General features: G+C 43.7%; 1 protein-coding gene across 3 annotated transcripts in view; it reads left to right on the top strand.

Moving 5' to 3' along the window:
* The window catches only part of SYBU (syntabulin), a 40393-nt gene extending 19860 nt beyond the window's left edge, over positions 1-20533 (top strand). For all 3 annotated transcript variants that reach the window (XM_079301574.1, XM_079301575.1, XM_079301576.1), the window contains 4 exons: positions 13565-13667; positions 16043-16246; positions 17177-17326; positions 18493-20533. In XM_079301574.1, coding sequence (XP_079157700.1) covers positions 13565-13667; positions 16043-16246; positions 17177-17326; positions 18493-19591 — 1556 coding nt within the window. In that variant the 3' untranslated portion in view covers positions 19592-20533. The remainder of the gene's footprint in view (positions 1-13564; positions 13668-16042; positions 16247-17176; positions 17327-18492) is intronic.
* The last annotated feature ends 747 nt before the right edge of the window (positions 20534-21280 follow it).

Below are 21280 nucleotides of genomic sequence, written 5' to 3'. Positions count from 1 at the left end.
GATGTAAGCACATGCTTTGAATACTTCACTTCCATCCCTCACCTGATAGCAGCCATTATAACCATCCTGACATTCAAACCCAATCATATGCACCATTTGTTTCCTGTACAGTTCCAGTCACACTCTTCTCCCTTTCTAACATGTGTATTTCATTATTTCATTTGTGACACTAAAGTTTCTGAGACCTTTTCTAATATAGAATCTAACAAATACAGTTGTGACAGTTTTTGACCCTATTTGTTTTCCTCAGTTACTTTTGCTTCTTTCTCCTCACCTTTCATTTTGCACCTACACAAAATAGCTACTGCTGATTTTCTAAATAAAAAATGTTTCTGGATAATAATTCTGTATGCACTGAGTGCTCCTGCATATTGTACTGCTTTAATGTCATGTCTGTTGCTATGGAGCTGTGCAGATTTGCCTGCCTCACCTGCCAGCACAGGGAGTTATTAAGGCAGGTCCCAGAGGAGCAGGATGTGCTCTGGGAGGGATGCACATCTCACCCTCCAGGAGTGGGGACAGTGTCTGGGTTCCAGCCCATGCCATCCTCAGGGCTTGTGCTCCAGAGCTGAGCCCAGAAGGACATCACCCTGCAGAGGTTTGGTGGCTGTAGCAGTCAGTGAGGTCTGGAAGTGGCCAGCCTGTGGGGTTTGGGGGATGGTGGTGGGGGTGATACTGCTGAGGGTCTGGCATTTGCAACCCCAGCCTCCCCCTCATACTCTGGGATATCCAGATTCTTATGGCCCTTTTGAATATTTCCTTCTAGTTCTGGACCCAGCACAGCCAGTAGATCCCATTGGTTGGAGCTCCTCTGTCTGCCATAAATCCCCACATTTTGTGATTCAGAAGAAGTGAAGTTTGAATTAAGTTGTCTCCTTAGACAACCTTCAGCAGCATCTGGGATCTGACTCTGGTCCAAGTGACTGGTTCCAAAGCTCAAGGGACACAAAACAGCTTTAACAGGTGAACCTGCCATTTCCCTTCTAGGGGTTACAGGAGCTGTTTTGGAGGTGAGGGACATGTGAATTCATGCTCTTCATCCAAGATGAATAGAGCAGGGATGGCCCCTAATTTATCTGACCTCAATTTCCAATTTGTAGTGTAGGGACTAATTATCTTTGCCTGCATGAGTGCCCTAAGGTTCTTACTTTGTTTTAAAGGAGGTAGAACAAATGAATCCTCTGTATCTGGTATTGATCTTTATGACCAAATAGTAAAGCATTTACTTCAGGATTCACTGATTATGTTGTCTGAGAATGGGACAAAGGTTGACTCAGACATGAGGGACTTCCATGTTTAGTCAGATAAATCCTACCAAAATCTCCTGTGTCCTCATCAGGCCTCTGACACCTCTGCTGTTGGCTCTTATTGAAGTCAACCACAGTCTTTCTTTATCTCTTTGGGCTCCTTTCTTTTTTTAATGGAAAGGAAAGTTCTTAGACATTCAGTTGTGGAAGAAAGTTTGTGCTTAAAGAGCACACATGGACCTTCAAGTAGCTCTAATTAGATGCCTTCTCCTCTTCTGTTCATCCCTGATAAGCTTAGGCACTCTCCATTTGTCCACTTTGTGAGGTCTGCTGCCCAAGCTGCTTAGCATTGCAAAGGGAGATTCTGAATCCCATTTTGCACTATGGAGTCACAGAAATTAAATACTTTTAGGACAAACTAAAGTCCTAAAGCTAACTAAATCACACTGAAGTGAAATAAGTGTTCTGTAACATCTGAAAAATAATACTGGAATATAACCAGAATATAAATATTTTAAGCACGAGATGCTTAGAAAGTTAGGTAAAACTTACTAGCATTGCAGTAGGTTTTAAGTTTAGATTTATATATATTTTAGATTTAAACTTTTAATTTAAACAAATTTTCTTGAATTTATGTGGAAGAACATGTGCACATACCCAAACATTTCTTATCAACATAAATAAGCAAAATAGAAACTACAAGTAATGCTTCAACTTTGAACTGTTTCATAGTATTTAACACAAAGTTACAAATTCCTATTAAAGTGGTATAGAAAAACCATCTTTTAATTCTGTGTCACAAATTTTATAGTCCAACCCTTTCTAAAACATTATTTTAGATGTTGCTTAGTAGAGACATAAGCAATTAGTGGGTAGGCTGTGCCTCTCAGGACATATATTTCTTTGTTCAGAAGACTCATAGGCTTAACATCTTAGCAAGTGCCCAGATGTCACAGCAAAAATAGAGGATCCAAGAAAGAAGCCAACAAGTTGCAAAGGAGAAATTGGCAAGTAAAAGCTGAGAGCCCCACGTGTTCTACATGGTGACCTGCCCAGCTCAGGGCACAGGCCACCTGCAATTCAGGGCCTTGGGCAGAAATCTGCAGTTACATACCTCCTTCCTTACAGAAAGTAACATAAATAAATAAAAGGATGGTCGTGTTGCTTATTTCAGTAAATGGAAAAGAAGATTTAGACCTCTGTGTGTGTCTTTTGAGGGATGCACGAGGAGAGGAGTGCCCTAATCCAGAGCTGCTGGGCAGGCTGAGGGATGCAGGTGTCTGCTCCCAGGGAAGCTGCTCCACTTTAATTTAGTTACTCTTGTGCTGGGGGCTGGGAGCTGAGTTCCCAGCAGGCACAGGTCACTCTTTTGTCTCTCTCCCTGGCCCATTAATTGCATTGGTGCTGCTCCAGACCCACAGAAAGTGGGACAGCCATGGTCACAAGGAGACGGGGGCTGAGGATTCCTGCAGCCTCCAGCTAAACCTTGCACTTGGTCCATGAGAGAGACACTGCTCTGACTGCAAATCAGGGGATATGGGATATGTGGGATATGGGGCTTCTGCAGGGAGTGCTTGGCAAGCTGCATAAGATGAGATCCCTGCCACACAATACATCATTTAGACCCAAATGCCTTTTGATAGAAATGAAGGTCTCCTGGGGCTGGGGGGACGTGCTCCTGCATCAGGGAAGGACAGCTGGGGGCTGGCATAAGAAGGGCCCTGGGGTTTAGAGGTAGGTATTGAAGATGGAAATAGCTGTGATCTTCAGTAAAAACAATAAAATCCTTTCTGTATATTCAAGCAGGTTTGTTTGGGTTTTTTTTTTCTCCTCTGCTAATCCAGAGTGGAATTTGAGCCAGAAAGGAGAAACCAATGCTATACACACTGCACCCTCTTAAGTATTTGTTTTAAAATGTGTGTGAGGTCAACATAGAACATTTGAAATTTGTGTATTCACTGCAGTGAGTTTTCTGTGCCTTGTGCTTGCTTTCTGTGGGTTTCAGCCCATTTACAGGATGAAATTCTGTGCATACGAAAGAGTCCATTATGGATCTTCCCTTAGGATTTTTTTTTTGTCCTCTGCTTTTAAATTACAATCTGTATTATTTATACCAATGTTTAAAATAGCTTTCTAACTTTCCCTGGTTAAAGTATTCTGAACCTATTCCAGATACATTTTACTATGCATAACTCCCACTCATTATGAGCTTTTACTTCAAGTAATTTTTCACAAAATAACATGCATCACAACCAGAACCCTGTGGTGCTGGTACATAGTTTTCTTTACAGTTTCCAGCTGTATTCCTCCTCCCATGTTAAACTGTGTTGTCAGTATGCATTTTTATCTTAGAATAAACAAATTGCATTCCCTTAATCTCCCTTCATAAATAGTGCCCTGTAATGCTGTTATCATTATTGTTGACCTTTTTTGGAATTTCTCCAGGTTATTAATGCCTTTTTAATGAGAATCATGGGATTTAAAGTGTTTTCTGAGCAGTGTTTACTCAGGAGTTGATAGATTATTTCCTTTTCTATTTTTCTTTTCATCCCCTATTGCTTTTATGTCTGACATCTTACTATGTTCGAAGCAGATATGCAAACAATTGATTTGGGGATTGCTGCCAAATCAAAACATTAAAGAAAATCTTTGTTTCAAATTGAACAAAGGCCATATTCAGTCTAAAATATTTTGAATTTTTGGGGGTTTATTTTTATGTTTTACCCCATTTTAAAAAGAAGAAAGGCATTTGTTAGTTTTCATAATTAAAACATAATTTAAAACAGAAAGTAGAAAAATCTGATTTTCCATTTTTCTGGCCATGTTTGACTTCAAATCATAAATATTTCCAGTGTTCTCTGATCTGGTTTTTTTTTTTTTGGTAACCAAATTACTACCTAAAAGATTTGTTTCCCTCAGAGACATTACTTCAAATACTTTTGAGCAGTATTAAGTGGATAAGTCTATATATTCCTTGTGTTTATATATCTGTATTTATGCATAGGAAGGGAAATCTAAGGGAATATCTTTATTTTAAGGGAATATCTTTATTCTAGTCATGCAAATCTCACTTATTTGATTTCACTGTTGTATAAAGACATTGTTGAGTGGGTGGTGAGTGGGCTCAGAAGTGGAAGGTCAAGCATAAACAACTTACCAGATCTTTGCAGATAGTGGTGTCATTTTAAACATCTGACCTATTTAAGCAGTGGTATTTTACTTGCTTTCATGTACCTAGATATCTAAATCCTAATGAAGCTGTACTTTAGATATCTTCACTCTGTTTTGGTTCTCCCTTGAAGTTAAGAATTCTGGGCTTGGGAAAAGCCTAGGAGAAAGGAAAAATGCTTGTCCAATCCCTGTTTCAGTAAAGAAACCATAATAAATAACAATGTACCAGATAAAACCCAGCAGCCAGAACAACTAGATAGAAGTAGCCCAACTCTGCTGAAACTTCAGATTGCAGAGAATAATCTTCTGAGCTTGTTGTACAGGGTGGAGTCTCCTGATGGAGGTGGGGGCTGTGGGAAATTCAGGCCTGTATGGATTTCACCCATGTAGCAGGGGTTAATGACCTGGGCATTCCAAACTAGGTGTTTTTATGGAGGAGCTGGAGAAGGGCATAAAAAGCTGCAAGGATGGGACCTCATCTCTTCATCAAGTTCTTATTGCTGGATGCTGTGTTGCTGGGGTGTGATGGGGAGATCATGTGCAGCATCCTCCCAGTTCAAAGCTAAGCCTGCCCTAAGAACCCAGGTGGAGCCTTTCTTTCCCCAGTAAAGCAGACAGCACAAAAGAGCTGTCAGTGGGCTGGTTTTGTGTGGATCCTGATTTTTGTGGTGTAGTGTGAAACTCCCACCCAGGTCTTTCAAAAGAGGCTCCAAACTGTTCATCACCTTTTAGGCTGACCTGCTTCTAGGCATGCACAGGAACAAGTTTGGCAGGGCTGAGAAGCTCTGCTGAGTGAGACTGGTGGGAGGTGGTTCCCAGTTGAGAAGGCAGCTGGGGAGAGCTGGAGAGACCAGTTCCAAAATTTCCTTAACTCCCCCAGGAGCTGGAGAGTTGGTTTGTACATTCAGCCCCCAGCCACTGCAAAGTGGGCATTGCTTCCCCAAGGAGTCTGAAATGTGCTGCCTTTAATGTGGCATAAAAACAATATATATAGCAAGCCTGCTTAATAATAGTGTATTTTATATACACCATTGCATAAAATGTATTTGAAAGAAATGAAAACTCTGCCAGGTTTGTTTCATATTTTTATTAGCATTACATTGCCTTGCTTCCATGCTGAGGCACTTCATTACAGGTCTGTGTTCCACCTTTCTTGGATTCTGTAAATAACAGGAAGCTGTTGGCTTTTGAAATCTGGGCAGGCTGTGTCTGTTGGCTGGAGCTACTGGACTACAGTTTACCACAAACCAGCAAGGATTATTAAGCTGAAAAATCACAGACTTCTTGTCTGTCATGTTTGCTTCTTAACAGTAAGAGTGAAAAAAAGCAGCAAGTGATGGCAGTCATGACTTGAAATGCACTGGCTTCAGACCTACCTTGGATTTGTTACTAGTGAAAAATACAGTTTATGCAATCAATTGGCTAAGGTTTTGTTGTTATTTTCAATAGATGGCACTTGAACTTCATTTTGTAATGTTTTTTACAAGAACTTCAACATGTGTGTTACAGTAAATATTTGATTAGTGTATGACAAATTTTGCTTTTCATCCTGGGATTGCAGGGTTGTTTCACCAGTTACCTCCCAGATACATTTCTCCTTCCAGTGTTTTTCACTTGCCTGTTGAAAACATGTCAAACTGATTTAAAATGCTTTATGCACATTATAATGAAAACCATATGTCTTCCATTAAGGGTGACTGTGCAAAAGCTTTCACTGAATCAGGTTTAGCATGCAGTTTCATGCACTTGCAGCTACCCTGTGCCTGTGGGCCTGTGCAGCTCCTTGCTGTGCCCCAGACAGCTTCTCTCCTCCTTGCACAGGGGAACCAGATTTAGGAGATGTGTTGAAGGGGCCTCTGAAAGCCTTTGTTAAACTTCTGCCACCAACGTGACGGGAGGGCTGGGATCTTTTCCCAGTCTCTGATGAAGTTTGCTGCCTGTGTACTCCTCTTATTCCTGCCAAAGATGACATTTTCCAGTTCCTAAAAATACTTCTGACCAGCCTATCCATTTCTCTTCAAACAGACCAAATAGTATTGCCTGGTACATAAAAACATCCCCTGAGGTGATACTGCATAAAAAATACTTGCCCATAGGTGGATTGAAGATATAATTCATAAAACTGTCAAATGCAAGCTAGCATTATGTTATACAACTCTCAGTGTATTTTTTGAACCTCCAGTCTCAATGTTTGTATTGAGGTTGGTGTAGAAATGCAGCATCCTTCTGTCTCTGATAACAAAGAGCCTTTTTGTTTGAACATGAAGATAAGTTCCCCAGACTGTTCCCTTCTGCTCCACGAGCATATGTTCCCCTGACAAAGGTCACTTCAAGCTGAGAAGAGTGAAATTATGGGAGTAGTTTTTAAGGTGTTGTTAGAATGGCTCAAGCTCCATGTAGAATCACGGAAAAAATAATTGGGTCAGGCTGACTTCTGTATGAAAAATATCCTTAAAAATACATGAAGCAGCAAAAAAATCCAACTTGTAATGCTCTTTGTCTATTCCAACATCCGCTTTTGGCTTCTCTGCAAATCAGTGAATTAGAAACAATTAAGAAAAACACAAGCCCAGATCATAGTGATATGCAGAATATGCATGATGGCTCCCAGCCAATGTCAGTAATTATTTTGTAGTGACTGTGTTTTGAGAGAAGAGCTTGATTGATTGTGGTTTCACAGAATACATAAGTCACATTATCTATTCATGCTGAGATCTGTAATGCTTATAATTTGCATTAGTGTGGTTCAGATTACTACTAAAACTATAGTACTTAGATCAGAAGACTGCTTAATGAGATTAATTATTAGATAACAATCCTTCTTTCAAAGTAAAAAGAATAAACAAGAAAAATGAGTGAAAATCAATATAAATAAGCATTCCTAAAATTGCATTTAGATCCAAACACAGAGCATCAGGATCTGTGTTGCAGTCTTTCCCAAAAGTCTGTTTGTTTTTGAGCTGGAAATCTTCTTGCCCAACACATTTGAACAATTTATGGAGACCCACACCCAAAGTTTTGCTCCACATCCCCTCTGACTGTGTCTGCCAGCTGCCAGGTTCCCAGGTGTTACTGGGCCAAGCACTCAGCTGAAATGTAACCAGACTGTCTGCTGAGGGAGCACTGTCCAGCATTGGGGGGATGTCCACCAGCAGTGGGGAGTGATGGCTTCACTCTTTGGCCAGTGCAGAGGGATAGGGGAGGGTGCCTGTGGCTGCCCTTAGGATTGAGGATGCCAGACATTGCTGTACCCAGCCTCTTGCCAACTCACAAATGTCAGTTCAATGGCTAAACCTGATATAAAAGCAGAGGGATGATTAGCTACTAAAATCACGCCAGACATGCCCAACAGGAGACACCAGAGAGAAATGCCCATCTCCCAGACTTAGTCACCTGCCCTGGGTGTGCCCATGTGCATGCCTTGGGCTCACTGTGAACCTCCATACCAGGGCCAGTCCATCCCTGTGAGTGCAGGCATCCAGCAGGTTTCATTCCTCTGAAATATGGGCACTGCTAGTGCTACCAGTCTGTGCTGTGTCACACCTGAGTAGTCAGAGCTTGAGGAAAAGGTCTGAGTCCAGTGCCCTCTTTAGACCAAAAGAGCTCAAATCTACACTTCTCCTAGGAGTTCCTGAACCAATGCAACCTACTGGGTGTCCTCAGCTTCCTCCCCTGATGTTAGACCTCGTTACAGTGGAGAGAGTGACACAGGTAGAGCATGTGGGAGCAGCTTCTGCACCCAAAGATAACTGCATTCCACATGGAGGAGAGCTGTGTCCTGTTCCTTGCAATCAAGGTTACATCTGCTTTTACCCAGTTACTGTTGAGCATACAATGTAATAATTAAGTCCAAAATAAGAGTCTCCCATACAGTAGTCCTAACTCAAAAAAGTAATAAGTCAAAAGCCAGGGACTGGAACCAAAACCTACTGTCATCCATGGTCTTGACAGTTTGAATTCAGCACATTTCCCACTAGGAGACTTTGCCTTCAAAATGGGTCATTTTTAAGGGTATTATCTGAAGAAAACCCTGAAATGTTAAAGCAAGATTTCATTGCTTCTTTGCAGCTTATGGGGTTTTTTTACATTTGTCAGTGTATGTGAGCAGTGTGGTTTTCTTTCTAATTGTTTGTGGTCTACAAAATCTATCTTGTAGGAACAGCCCCGTATTAAATAAAAAAATAGAAACAGCATTAGTGCTTCCTGGAAATATTCTGCTTATGCTGTTAAATATTGGAGCTGGAGATGTAGCTGTGAGGTAAAGCTCTCAAGATAAATGTAACCAAATTTCTTAAAAATACAGGTCCTTTCATTATTACAGCTGAATTCTCTCTGCTTTTCCAGCAGCTTCTGGTGACTTTGCTGGATATTTTTTCAGTCAGGTCCAAGCTCTACCCCTGGGGTCTCTAAATCAAGCTATCTAGAGAGACAGCATACCGCTTATTCCTCAAGAAGCTGCACCAAAGTGGTTAATATGTATGCATATTTTGGTCACTTTGCTGTATAACAGAGTGCTTCTGAAGGCAAGAAAGCTCAGCAAATTTAAGTGTTTCACATTTTGAGGACAAGCTGTTTCTGTCAGCACTGTTTTATTTACAGCTCTGTTTCACTGGCTATATGCAACACCTGCTTCAAGAGTGATATACATATAAAGAGGTCATGTTTATGGAGTCAGAAGATAGCTAAGCTCTGTGGTTTATTGTTGCATTTTAGGCTATAGGAGAGCAGTGAAAAGGGTAATGCAACATAGTTCTTCATGTGTTGGAGAATCAGAGAGAGAGAGCTTTATTTAAAGAAACACTACACTTATATAGGGTAGTATGTGCAGAACAGAATAGAAAAGACTTATTGGTCCAAGGCAACACCTCTTTGAAAACATGCTTTCTGCAAAACATCACGTCTCCAGCAGGTGTTTAATCATTGTTACAATTTCTTGTCATTGAGCAGCTTGAGAAAGGGCTTTCTTGGCTCCCAGCAGTATCCTAACGACAGTTCATATACCTGATCCCAATACACCTGCTCTGTTGTGCCTGTAAGAGGTGTGAGAGCAGTGTGTGATACAGCAGCGTGCGCTGTGCTGTTGTCCTTGCCCTTTGCCTGAGGCAGTGCAGAGGGCAGAGTTCCAGGTGAGGCTGGTCCACGCCCGGGATGTGCCCTGCCCGGAGGGATAAACACGGCAGTGCCAGCTGGAGGCGTTCCGGCCCTCGCACCTTCTCCCGCTCCTCAGTCCGCCTCCAAATCTGTAATTGCATCGTTTGCAGGATGGGAAACCTGCCCTTGAGACCTTGCTGAGAGTGTCCCATCTGATTCCCGTGCAGCGACAGGGGGTGTGAGCTCCCCGGGCTGCGGTGGCAGATGCCACCCGCGTCTGCCGGACCGCGGTCACCGCGTGTCCGTGCCCGTCACAGGCAGCACAGCAGCTGGCCGGGCTCCTCTGGTCCCTCGGTGTCGGCCTGCCCGTGGCTGTCGCGATGCTGTCGGGGCGATGCTGCCACAGAGCGCTCCCAGCTCGGTAAAGTGCAGGGGCAGCGCCGGGCTCTGCAGGACTTCACTCTGCCCCCTCAGATACCCATTCCCGGCAAAGAGCAACCCTGGAAAATGTGACAGCACTGCCTTGGCCATGCTCGTGCTGTTCCTCCCGCTGCAGAGCAGTGCAGTGTAGAGCTGTGCAGAGCAGCGCAGAGAGGTGCAGAGCAATGCAGAGCTGTGCAGAGCAGTGTAGAGCTATGGAGAGCAGTGCATAGCAATGCAAAGCAATGCAGTGCAGTGCAAAGTAATGCAGAGCTGCTCAGTGCAGAGAAGGGCAGAGCAGTGCAGAACAGTGCAGAGCTGTTCAGAGCAATGCAGAGCAGTACAGAGTGGTGCAGTGCAGATCAGTGCAGAGTTGTGCAGAGCAGTGCAGAACAGTGTAGAGCAGTGCAGAGCAATGCAGAACAGTGTAGAGCAATGCAGAGCTGTGCAGAGCAGTGTGGAGCTGTGCAGAGCAGTGCAGAGCTGTGCAGAGCAGTGCAGAGCTGTTCAGAGCAGTGCAGATCAGTGCAGAGTTGTGCAGAGCAGTGCAGAACAGTGTAGAGCAATGCAGAGCTGTTCAGAGCAGTGCAGAGCTGTGCAGAGCAGTGCAGAGCAATGCAGAGCTGTTCAGAGCAGTGCAGAGCTGTTCAGAGCAGTGCAGAGCTGTGCAGATTTGTGCTCCCGAGGCGTGGGCGGCTGCTCGCTGCCAGGCGGGGCGAGCCGGGGACAGGACGGGCTCTCCTGCACGGACACCGGGCTGGCCTCTCGGGCTGGGACACTGACGGCTGCTGCCTGGAGGAATATGCTCGAGTAAACTCCAAAGGCCATGCTGCTGAAGCTGGTGACTCAGCGTGAAGCATCTTTTGCAGGAAGGGGTTAGTAAGGCAGTCCTTTCAAGAGGCAAGTCTGTGATTGGAGCTGAACAAGTGTTGCAGCCAGTTAGGACAAAGGAACGTGGGGTTGAGAAATGTTAGTCTCTTTCATAGCTCGCACTAAATTAATGGGCTGTCTTGGGGCTTTCATGTGTGAGCTTTTGTCATTACATAGTCACAATGACAAAAATAGTCAACAGGCATCCTTAGGAAGCTGTCAGCCTGGAGAATGGCATTAGAGAATGAGGAGCTGTGTTCAGCTCCTGCCTGCACTGCTTCTAGACAAGGAGTTTCATGTTTTGTAAGATATTTGTAAGGCAGAAGTCATGCCTACCCAGGAGAATATGTTGCAATGGTTATTTTATGGATAGATGCCATGTTGTTTTGCTCCAAGATGTCTACCAAATGGAAGAAGATGTTTTTGAAGTCTCCTAATAACATTGCTGTCAAGCTCTGCTACACACAAAACTGGCTTGAACATCATTTATACACTTGGAACTGTTGCTAGCAGTGACCCCTTTAACTTATAAAATGTTCTCAAAGATCCTATAAATAGCCACATGCCTAATTTTAAACATAAGTAGTCTCCTGTGCTAAGTGTTAAGCTTGTGTATAGCTGTTATTAGAACTGGGGCCAGAAAGGTTAGTTCATGCTTTGCAGACACAGTTCTGGTCTCAGATGCAGCTCAGTCTTTCAGAAAGCTCTGCTGATGGCATGGTTGTGTTTGCAGGCTCTGCTGGCTCTTGCCAGCAGTGCCCAGCCCTGCAGCTCTTGGTGCTCCAAGCCAGGCAGGTCAGGCAGAGACGATTGCTAAGCCTTGCTGCTCGGCAGTGCTTCCGATAGTGAGATCTGATTATGATGTGATCTGCTTACCCAGAGCTGAACCTTGGCTAGGGCTCCTGCTCTCTGCGCCACAGCCAGGACCTGCCTTGGGAAAGCTGCTGCCTTGTGAGCTCAGGAATGTTTTGGGGACCCGAACACCAGAGGTATGACATCTGTGTGACGTGTTTACCTGCTTGGGTCTCATTTAGAAAAGTGGTTTTGGGTGCAGTGTGATACCAAGGGATTACTTGTAATCTACGTTAGTCTTGTAGATGGGGATGTTTTGTTTATCAGGAAAACTCTGTTGCATCTTTGAACGTCATGTCCCATGATAATTTTGTTTCCCCAAGGAGAGGGTCACTCACATTTACATCTGCAAATATGATAAAAATACTCTGTGAAACCGAGTGGCTTTGCTTTTTTCCTTCCCTCCCCTTGTAAATTTGCACACAGCTCTGATCTGGTTATGGTTGTGGTGGCTTGGGTCTGATTATCAGGGGTGTTGTAATGGGTATAGAGCTGTTTAGAGGTGCTAGAGCTGGATCCCTGGCATCTTCTTTTGAAGAACTAAGCTTTGTATGTGAGTACTTTAAAATTAGGCTGGGGAATATCCTGGGCTGATGCAGAAGCACAGAGAAAAGGAGGCTCGTCTCAGATGTCATGAGGTAGGGAAAGTATTTGGTTAAATCAAATCACACCTTAGGATAAGGCCAGTTGCTAAGTGTTGCCATGTGGTAAGAAAGGTTGCTGGCTATATCAGCCTATTTAAGGCCATGAAGCCAGGCTCTGACAAAGCCCTGTCCCAGTCTCAGGTAATCAGGGGGAAAGATGCACCCTTCACCATCAGCTCTGTGAAGAAGTTAAGAGAGATTGAGGACTAGAAGGTCTAGCTGCAATAGGGGGATGATGGTAGCTGCAGCTGCATCTCCCCTGTATGAAAAAGATAGCAAAAATGGCAAGTCTGCAGCTACTGGCTTGGGGCTTGTGGATCCATTGGATGACACCCAAAAATTCCCAGGTGAGAAATGCACCCCTTGGTCAGCTGCTTGAAGGATGTTAAAGAGTTATTTCCATCCCCTCAGCTAAAGTCACCATTCATTATTGTGGATCTACAGCATGAGACCTGGGTATGGCACAGGACATTTGCCACTGGATTAACAGATTGGAAAAAAAAATTGTAGTTTTTGTGTGGTTTTTTTCTAGAGGATAAAATTTCTTAGTACATCTATCTACTATTGACCTTAGCAAAATGAGAGCAGTTTTCCTTGTATGTGCCAGAGCTTGTGAAATAAAAGCTATGATCTGTAGAAAATCAGTAATCAGACAGATGACTTGGTATTTGAGAAGCACTTGGGACCTACATGTGATTACTGGATTATTTTAAGGTTATTAGACTGCCTCATTATGCTTCTGCACCACATGAAAACCTGCATATGCATGTAAATATATAGATATACTATTAGCCTTTACAGGTTTATACCTATACATATATATATATGTGTGCATTTATGTTATCTCAGAAAACAAAACAGAAGTAGTGAGCAGTGTTTCTGCATGGTTTAAAGCCTGAGAAATGTCTAGTTGCAGTGCTGTGCTCCTAGTCACTGAAGGAGCCACATGAGCAGCCTCATTCATCTATCCATGGCTGCGAGAGAGCAAACAGGTTGTCGCAAGTGTTCCTGTCTGAGACCTGAAATGGCTTCTGTAGTGTGAGGGTTTTGTGTCCAAATGTTTTTTTTCTGCTCTTGTTGAAGTCCCAGTTCTGAAGAAATCTGGAGCAGATCCAGTTCTTGTCCTCAGGGATATTTGAAAATCCATGCAACTTCTGAAATTCACCCAGAACAGACAAAGGAAGGATGCTTGTGATTCACTGTTATTTTGAAAACAATCTTTGAGCTATAATTTCCATCATGTTTTCACTCTTTCCTTTTCCTTTCCAGGCAGTGAAGCTGATTTTAGCTCCTCAAGCAGCACGGGCAGTATTTCAGCACCTGAAGTCCATATGTCGGCTGCTGGAAGCAAGAGATCTTCTTTTTCTCGCAAGTAAGAAAAGCAATTTTTCCTGAATATTTCTAGTGCAAGGATAGACTGCTGTGTAAGGTCTTGCATTTTAAAATAATCAGGATAACACAAGGATCTTGGGTAGGACACTGGTGAGAAATGCAATCTAAGAAAGAAAAAAAATGCTGTGTTCAGTGCACAAAAATTGTTAGTATGCCAGATCAGCCAGCTGTTGGGGTTTGTTTTGTTTATTCATGGCAAGTATGGGAAATAAAATCAGGTAAGGCAGAAAAGACATTGCCTGTAGGAGAGAGAGAGCTGGATATGTTAGTTAACAGCAGTATTTCTAACCTGTTAACCTAAACCTTTTGGTTTTGGTCCTAACGCTTTGTTTTATCTCTGTCATAAATTTTCAGCTCAGCTTACACCTTTCCAGAGCATGATCTTATTGTTGTAAGAAGTAGACAATATTGCCTTTGATGTTGTTGTATCTTTTTTTTCTGAAACACTCTTGCCCAGCCTATAGGCAATTAAAAAAATTTTAAAAATCATAGTTATCTGTCTAAGTGAACCTCTCCTGAAAGATTTCTGTAAGACTCCTCCCTGCTGTATGTGAATTGCAAATTCAGACTATACAGGGGCATTGGGATGGAGCAGTGCATGTTGTGTTCTGCCCACGCAATCCCTGCTGGTTCCATTTTGTGGATCAGGAGGAAGGAGTTTGAATTGACAGGACTGGTTTCCTGCCTGGTTTTTTTTTTTTGTGGAAGGGCTGGCAGGCAGGCTGGGAGCAGCAGCAGGATACCCTGAGTCACTCACACAGGCGTGTGAAGGTCACAATGTGTACAGAGGTTGTCAGAGCAAGTCTTTGAGAGTGATTTCCTACCTGCATCATGAGACTTAGAAAAATAAACTCCACTGAAGTTCCCTCTAGGTTACATCTAACTAGTAAAGTTACGGGCTATGGGAAAAAATGGTACTAAGTATATATGAAGTCCTAAAATCACCTTAATTTCAGTAAAGTTCTGTATCATTTCATACATTACTGTGCATTTTAATATAACTTTAAACTAGAGCATAGTGACATCCTGCATTGGACAGAAGTCCTCTGTAATAAGGTTCCTTCTGATGTGCTGCTCTGTTAAGCACAGTCTCTGCAAGTTGTGCCACATACCAGAGCTGATGATCCATTGTGTGAAGTGGAAAGAGATATCTCCTTTGCATGTATTCTTTTTTTAACTGTTTGACTTTACTTGCTATGAAACAGTTCAGTGTTGTCACAAACCACGGTCCTGTACTTCATTGTAAAATAATTACAAAATCACCCAAACCACAGCAGTGTGATGAAGGTTCACAGCAGCCACTCAACCATCTGTTCCTTATAAACTGTTCCATTTGCAGAGAAGGGAAAAAACCAAGTGAAACAATTTAAAGAAGAGATGTTGCTTCATAGTTCTGTGGTATTTGATTTTTTTATGGAGCCTTCTCTTTTGCTGGCTGGGCTTGCCTTTTTCTGGTATTTTTTATTTGGGTTTTTAAATTTTATTTTATTTTTTTTTAACCTGCCCTTTCATTGCCGTTTAGAAGAACAACTTTGGGAGAATGAAGAGAGCAGTGCAGTAGTGTAGGATGGCAAAGCAAGTGAGCAGGAGAGGCACACATCCTGGGAAGCTGGCCTCAGCACTCCAGCCCCTGGGCAGCTGTCAGGCAGGGAGGATACCAATTGCTTTCAAGCACACACAGTTAACAGATTCTTTAATAAAGAATGGGAAAAGAAAGGTAAATATGTATGAGAAAAACTGGAAGAATAAAAGAGAAGCTGTGCTTTCCTTTGTCTCTTTTAATACTATTCCAGCCTGCTCTCCATGGGGTTCAAACTGTATCGAAGTGAATGAATAGCTGACCATGACAGATGAAGCACCCAGTATGCCAAAGGCAGAAAAGAACAGTGGCCCAAACAAAATCTGTTTTCTCTGCATGCTGTGATCCCTCGGGCTGCTTGCCCAGGAGCATGAAAGCAGTCTCACAGAAACCCTCCCTGCTCAGGCTCCACTCTGCAGGCCTGGCCAGGGACAGCTGGAGTGTGGCTCTTTTGGCATTAGTCCAGACCACAGGCCTCTCATTACTTAACAGAGTCAAAGATTCAGGGAATGGGGACGATCTGATGGAGTTACTGGGAACTGTTCTGTCCACAGAGAGATGTAAAATGGCCGAGATTTCCTTAGAACATGTAATTCAGACTGAGAACCCCCTGACAGGGAAAGAACAGGACTAGCTGATCATGTCAGAACTTTATTTCTTTCCAGCCACTCAGTTATCTCTCTGGTTTATTGTTTAGTGAACTTTGTGTGTACAATAAGACACATAATGGGCTGTGTGATGAGAATAATGCTTTCACCATTTTGGTTCTTCTCCAGTCGTGGTCCTTATGGTCGGAATAATGGATCCTTATCCTACAAGTCTGGAGCCAGTCCACCTGCTTCACATGGAAAGGACACTTCATCAACATTGTGCAAAAACCATCTGAGTCCTGCCAACATCCATCAGAGTTACAGGGCTTCTTCAGCCAGCAGCAGCAATTCGGGCTCATACAAAGGAAGTGACAGCAGTCCAGTGATGAGGCAAGTCTGTGTTTCAGCCTCCTGGTGTTGGGTGCATTGGCACCCTGTCTGCACTGCAGTGTGGGATCAGCTGTAGGAGTTGCTGTGCTGGTCGTCTTGCTGCTCACCATAGATGTGATGCCTCCTAGAGATGACTTGGTTGGCAAGGTTCTCCATACCATGTAAAAGTTTTATTGTTTCAGCACTGTAAAATTCAAGTCTACTTTAAGTCAAAATCCTCTGCAGTTGGTTTTCACTCCAGGGCAGGCTGTTTCATGCATTTTCATGCCATCAATTCTCATGAGGATTTACTGGTTTATTTGCTGTAGGGTTCTTTTCACTTTGAAGAGAGTTGGGTGGGGTAGTGTAGGAAACATGATACACTTGGGTGAAAATTCCCCTGCCTAGCCTTAGGCACCTCCCTAAGGAGTGCAGTTTCCTGCACAGGAAAGAGCACAGGTACCTGCCAGAGCGTGACACGTGTTGCAGAGAAGAAATGGCCACCATGCTGCTGCTGCTGCCCTCTCCCAGACAACTTAGCACACCCAGAGCTAGACAGGATGAGTGCAGATTTCAGTGTGCTCAGCTTTATAACTCCTGTGTGGGCTGAACTGACTCCTTGGGCTGCAGTGCCTGGCTGTCTGTAGATGGGTGCCCTTGCCCTGCCTGCTCTTGGGCACACCTCCCATTTGGCCAGGTATTTTAAAAGTCTCATTTGATGTAATGACACTGAAGCCAAATACAATAAATAGTAAATTTTGCACTGTAGCTACAAATCAACTGTTCCCTCAAGTATTTTGATTCAGAAGATGAAGTAACTTGTGTGGACACTGAGGAGCCCCAGATGAGTCAAGTTTTGGATTTATCAGTCAATGAGATGTTTTTCATTCTGCCAGGACTTAAGAACTGGAACAGTGATGTTATGTGATGGTTTGTTTTGGGTTTTTTCAGGCGATCAGGGAGATACAATTCTTGTGGTGACAATCACAGCATTAAGCCACAAAATCCAGAGCAGTATTTGACCCCTCTGCAGCAGAAAGAAGTGGCAGTACGGCACTTGAAAACCAAGCTGAAGGAATCTGAAAGCAAACTTAAAGAAAGGTAAACCACACATCAGAAACCAGAAAGATTTATTTGGGAACATTTAGGGGTGGGAATCCTGAGTGGTTTTACTCATTTCTTGACCAATAAAGTTTCCATTAAGAAATCTGAAATATGATTAGTCTGATTAGGTTGTTTTCAGTATTTCAGGTTTCAGAGTGTACTAAGGGGATGCAAAACAATGAGTTTATTTATAAATATAGCTGTCTCTTTTTCCTTTTTGGAACTTTGACAATAGGATACTTTAAAAGGACAACTTTTTACTAGTCTGATTTGGATTGAGACCTTTTATACACAGAATAATTTCTACCTGGCAGCATGTGTTAATGTCCTGTTCTACCTCTTGCAGTGAAGTAGGACTGCAAATGTCTCCCTCCTCCCCACTGAAAGTTCCTACCCAAATCACTGTGCCCATTTGTGTTTTTGTCACTTATATAATGATTTTTTCACAATAGCCCTTTGTATGGATGCTGAGCAAAGAACTGACAACGTGCATTATGCAGCCACAGATGTCTCTTTTACCAAAACTGCACTTTGAGAGCTGGCTCTCCAGCACAGACAGCCCAAGGGGGCACAAAGGCGTGTTTGAAGGGAGCCCCAGAGTTCCAGGGACCTGTGCTCCTCCTCTGCTTCTGCAAGGCCTGGAACTGACACAGGAGTCACAGGAGTCCCCTCTCCCCCACTTGCTCCTGGTGTGCTTGCAGCAGCCTCTGGCTCCCTGCTGGGCAGAGCCAGCCCTGTGGCTGCAGCCTGAGCTCCCTGGCTGGCTGAGGCCAGCCCTGGCTCTGGCACTATGTGACAAGCTGCTGGCAGGCACTGGGGATGCATCCCAGCAGCTGTTTCCCATTTCCTCCAGGGAGAGCCAATAGGGGAGATTTTAAGCACTACACTGGTTAGACCTGACCTAGAGGTCACCACTTGTGCCTCAAATCATCCAGGATCATGGCACAGCTCACAAGGCTGCTGGTTTTGTGGGGAGGTCAGTGACTCTCATTAGCAACCAGCTGGCAAATCTTGGCTCTCTCAGAGGTGGCCACAAATGGCACTTGGAGAAATTTGCTTCTTTCTTGGAGCATCTCAGCAGCAGAGCCATTGCTGGGTGGTGGGCCTCATGTTGACTTTTGAGCAGTCAGCATAAGTGTTACATCATTTTTATTTTGCCACAGGGAAACAGAAATAGAAGAGCTTAAAGCTCAGCTGGGACGGATGAGGGAAGACTGGATTGAAGAAGAGTGCAATCGTGTGGAGGCAGAGCTGGCCTTAAAGGAAGCAAGGAGTGAAATTAAACAACTCAAGCAGGTTATTGAAAGCATGAAAAACAGCTTGGCTGAGAAAGACAAAAAAATTCAGAAATACTTCATAGACATAAACATTCAAAACAAGAAACTGGAATCTTTGCTGCAGAGCATGGAGATGGCTCAGAATCACTCTGTGAAGGATGAGCAGTGCCTGGAGTACATGAGCAACTCAGAGGGGAAGCTGTTAGCTTTGTGTGCCACCCTGCCAGACAGCCCCATCACAGAGGACCAAGGTCTGGAGGAGGTGGCAGACAGTGATCTGCCTCTTAGTGAGGACAGAGCTAATGGGACTGACTCATCTGGAGAGAGTTTGACCACCACAACCTCTGGGTTGAGTGATCCAGCTCCCTTCAGTGCTGCTGTAAATAAAGAGATGCTTGAAATCTTTCTGGATGGAAAACTAACTTATTGCCAGGAGGAAGAAGAAAGCAACATGACAGTAGAACAGGCCATCCAGACTGACGTGGTGCCATATAGCTTAGATGTGGAGCAGCTCATTCAAAATATATTCAGGGCTCAAGACACCTATCCTCTAAGCCCACCTTCTTCACTGAAGGAATTGGGTGAATTCTCTCTTGGAAGCTTCAGTGATTCTGGTATCATAGTGGACTTAACTCCAAGTGATCCCAATTCTGCCATCCTTTTGTCTCCTATGGAGTCTCCATGCAGGAAGGTGGAGCACAGAGTTAATGAAAACCGTTTCATGAAAGAACTTGATTTTACAGAAACTCACGATGATGAAGCCTTTGAGTATGTTAATGCAGGAGTGAAGAGGAGATACTGGAGCAGCAGTCTCCTCGGGGATCTTGTGGCTGTGGCAGCCCCTGTTGTACCAACTATTGTGTGGGCTTTGAGTACTCAGAGAGGAGGAACAGATCCTATTTACAATATTGGAGCATTGCTTCGTGGTTGCTGCCTGGTGGCCCTGCACTCCTTACGCCGAACACCCTTCAGTATCAAAACCTAAAGTCTGCTCTGTCCCTGGGCACCAGCTGCTGAGGCAGAGAGAAAGAGGGATGAGATAGATCATGAATGGTTACTGTATATTCTGGCAGTGTCCATCATTTGCTTTTGACTATTTGATTTGCACTATAAATCAGAAACATGTTCCTTGTTTCAAAATAGAAAAAAACAAATAAGCTCAACCTTGTAATTCCACAAGATGTTTTTAAAAGTACTGCTGCTTACAGAAATAGTCCTCCTGCTTAGAGGCACCATGTTCCTCCCCTGTGCCGGTGACTTTCTGGTGCCAGCACATCTGCACAGTGAACATAACCAGGGAAATCAGGAATGTGGGCCTAGTGCTCTTTCATGTTCCAGTGCTGAGCCAGGATTAAGCTCAGTCACTGTCCCTGGATGGTTCACTGAGTGAATGTACAGGCACTTTGCACTGGCTCGAGGGCAGTGCAAGATGCACGAGGAGCGAGCGGCCAGAGAAGGGTGGGGTGTTTCTGTGGCAGCACTAACCTTCCCTAGGGTGTCACACCTGTGCTCCTGAAAGCATGCTAGCGCTTTCCATTCGTGCTCCCAAGTGTCAGTTCAATTTAGAGATAAAACCCGTATTCCCCAGGCAGCTTCCAGCACATCGTCTGTGCCTGTCTCATGTAGTGCTCTTCTCAACTGTGCAATTGCTTGAGCATTTCACTGGTCTTGTGCGTATACAGGGACTGTAACCAAAAATGTACATTGTTGGGAGTCCTAACACTTGTTACAATGATAAGTATAGGCGTGGATACACTTTGACTCTTAATGTTTGAAAGTCTTTATGTATTGAAACCCGATAGTCTTTTGAGCCCTTTGAAATACTATGTATAAATGTATTGTGTTTTAACTTATTGTTTATTTAATTGCTTTATTGTAAATTACCTTTATAATCACAAGTTCAGTAAAGCATGATAGAAATGTCAAACGTTGTGTTTTACTGTAGAAAGGTATAAAAATATATCCCCTTCTAGCTGAGCTGTCAGGTACAAGCTGAGCTAGGGGAGATACTTATTGGGTATTGTTCCAAGAGAACAGAATTAGACTGAGAAAACCTGAGTCCAGTTCCAAGTACTTACCAGGCTGATTAAAGGCTCCAGCTGGGCTGCAGTTGCACACACAACTTGCTCTGCTGCCTCACGCTGCATTCACAGATGGAAGTGACCTAATCTTTAACCCAATGCACTTATCTGGAAACCTGTAACTCCTCAGCACTGCAGAACAACACCAGTATTTCTGGCATTTAAACCATCTGACAGTCATGTGGTCTCAGTGTGCATGCATACTGTGACCATCAAAACATGAATTCTCCATGTCTGAAACCTAAGATCTGTGGATAGGTCAGACAGCAATGCTACCCAACATGCAAAACAGTGGGGTTTGTATGGCTCCACCCAAGCTTTCAACCCCACCTCTGGCCATTTGAACCTCACTGGCCTCTGGTTTTCCCCTTCAGCAAAACAAGTCTAGTATTTCCTTGTGTGACCCAGAGAAGGGATCTAGGGAAGCTGGAGAGTGGCCATGTATTGCTCTGCAGCTTTTGGGAAGGAAGTTCTAAGCAATCCACAAAGGAGTATAATGGGCTGGGGTGTGGGGAGCATTTGCAACACTCCAGAGAGTGATATTGATGCTTACAGAGGTGACTCGCACAACTTTCATGTCCCTGTGATGCCTG

This window comes from Erithacus rubecula (genome assembly GCF_903797595.1).
Source record: "Erithacus rubecula genome assembly, chromosome: 3".
NCBI classification, from domain to species: Eukaryota; Metazoa; Chordata; class Aves; order Passeriformes; family Muscicapidae; genus Erithacus; species Erithacus rubecula.
This window is presented reverse-complemented; position numbering and strand designations above follow the sequence as displayed.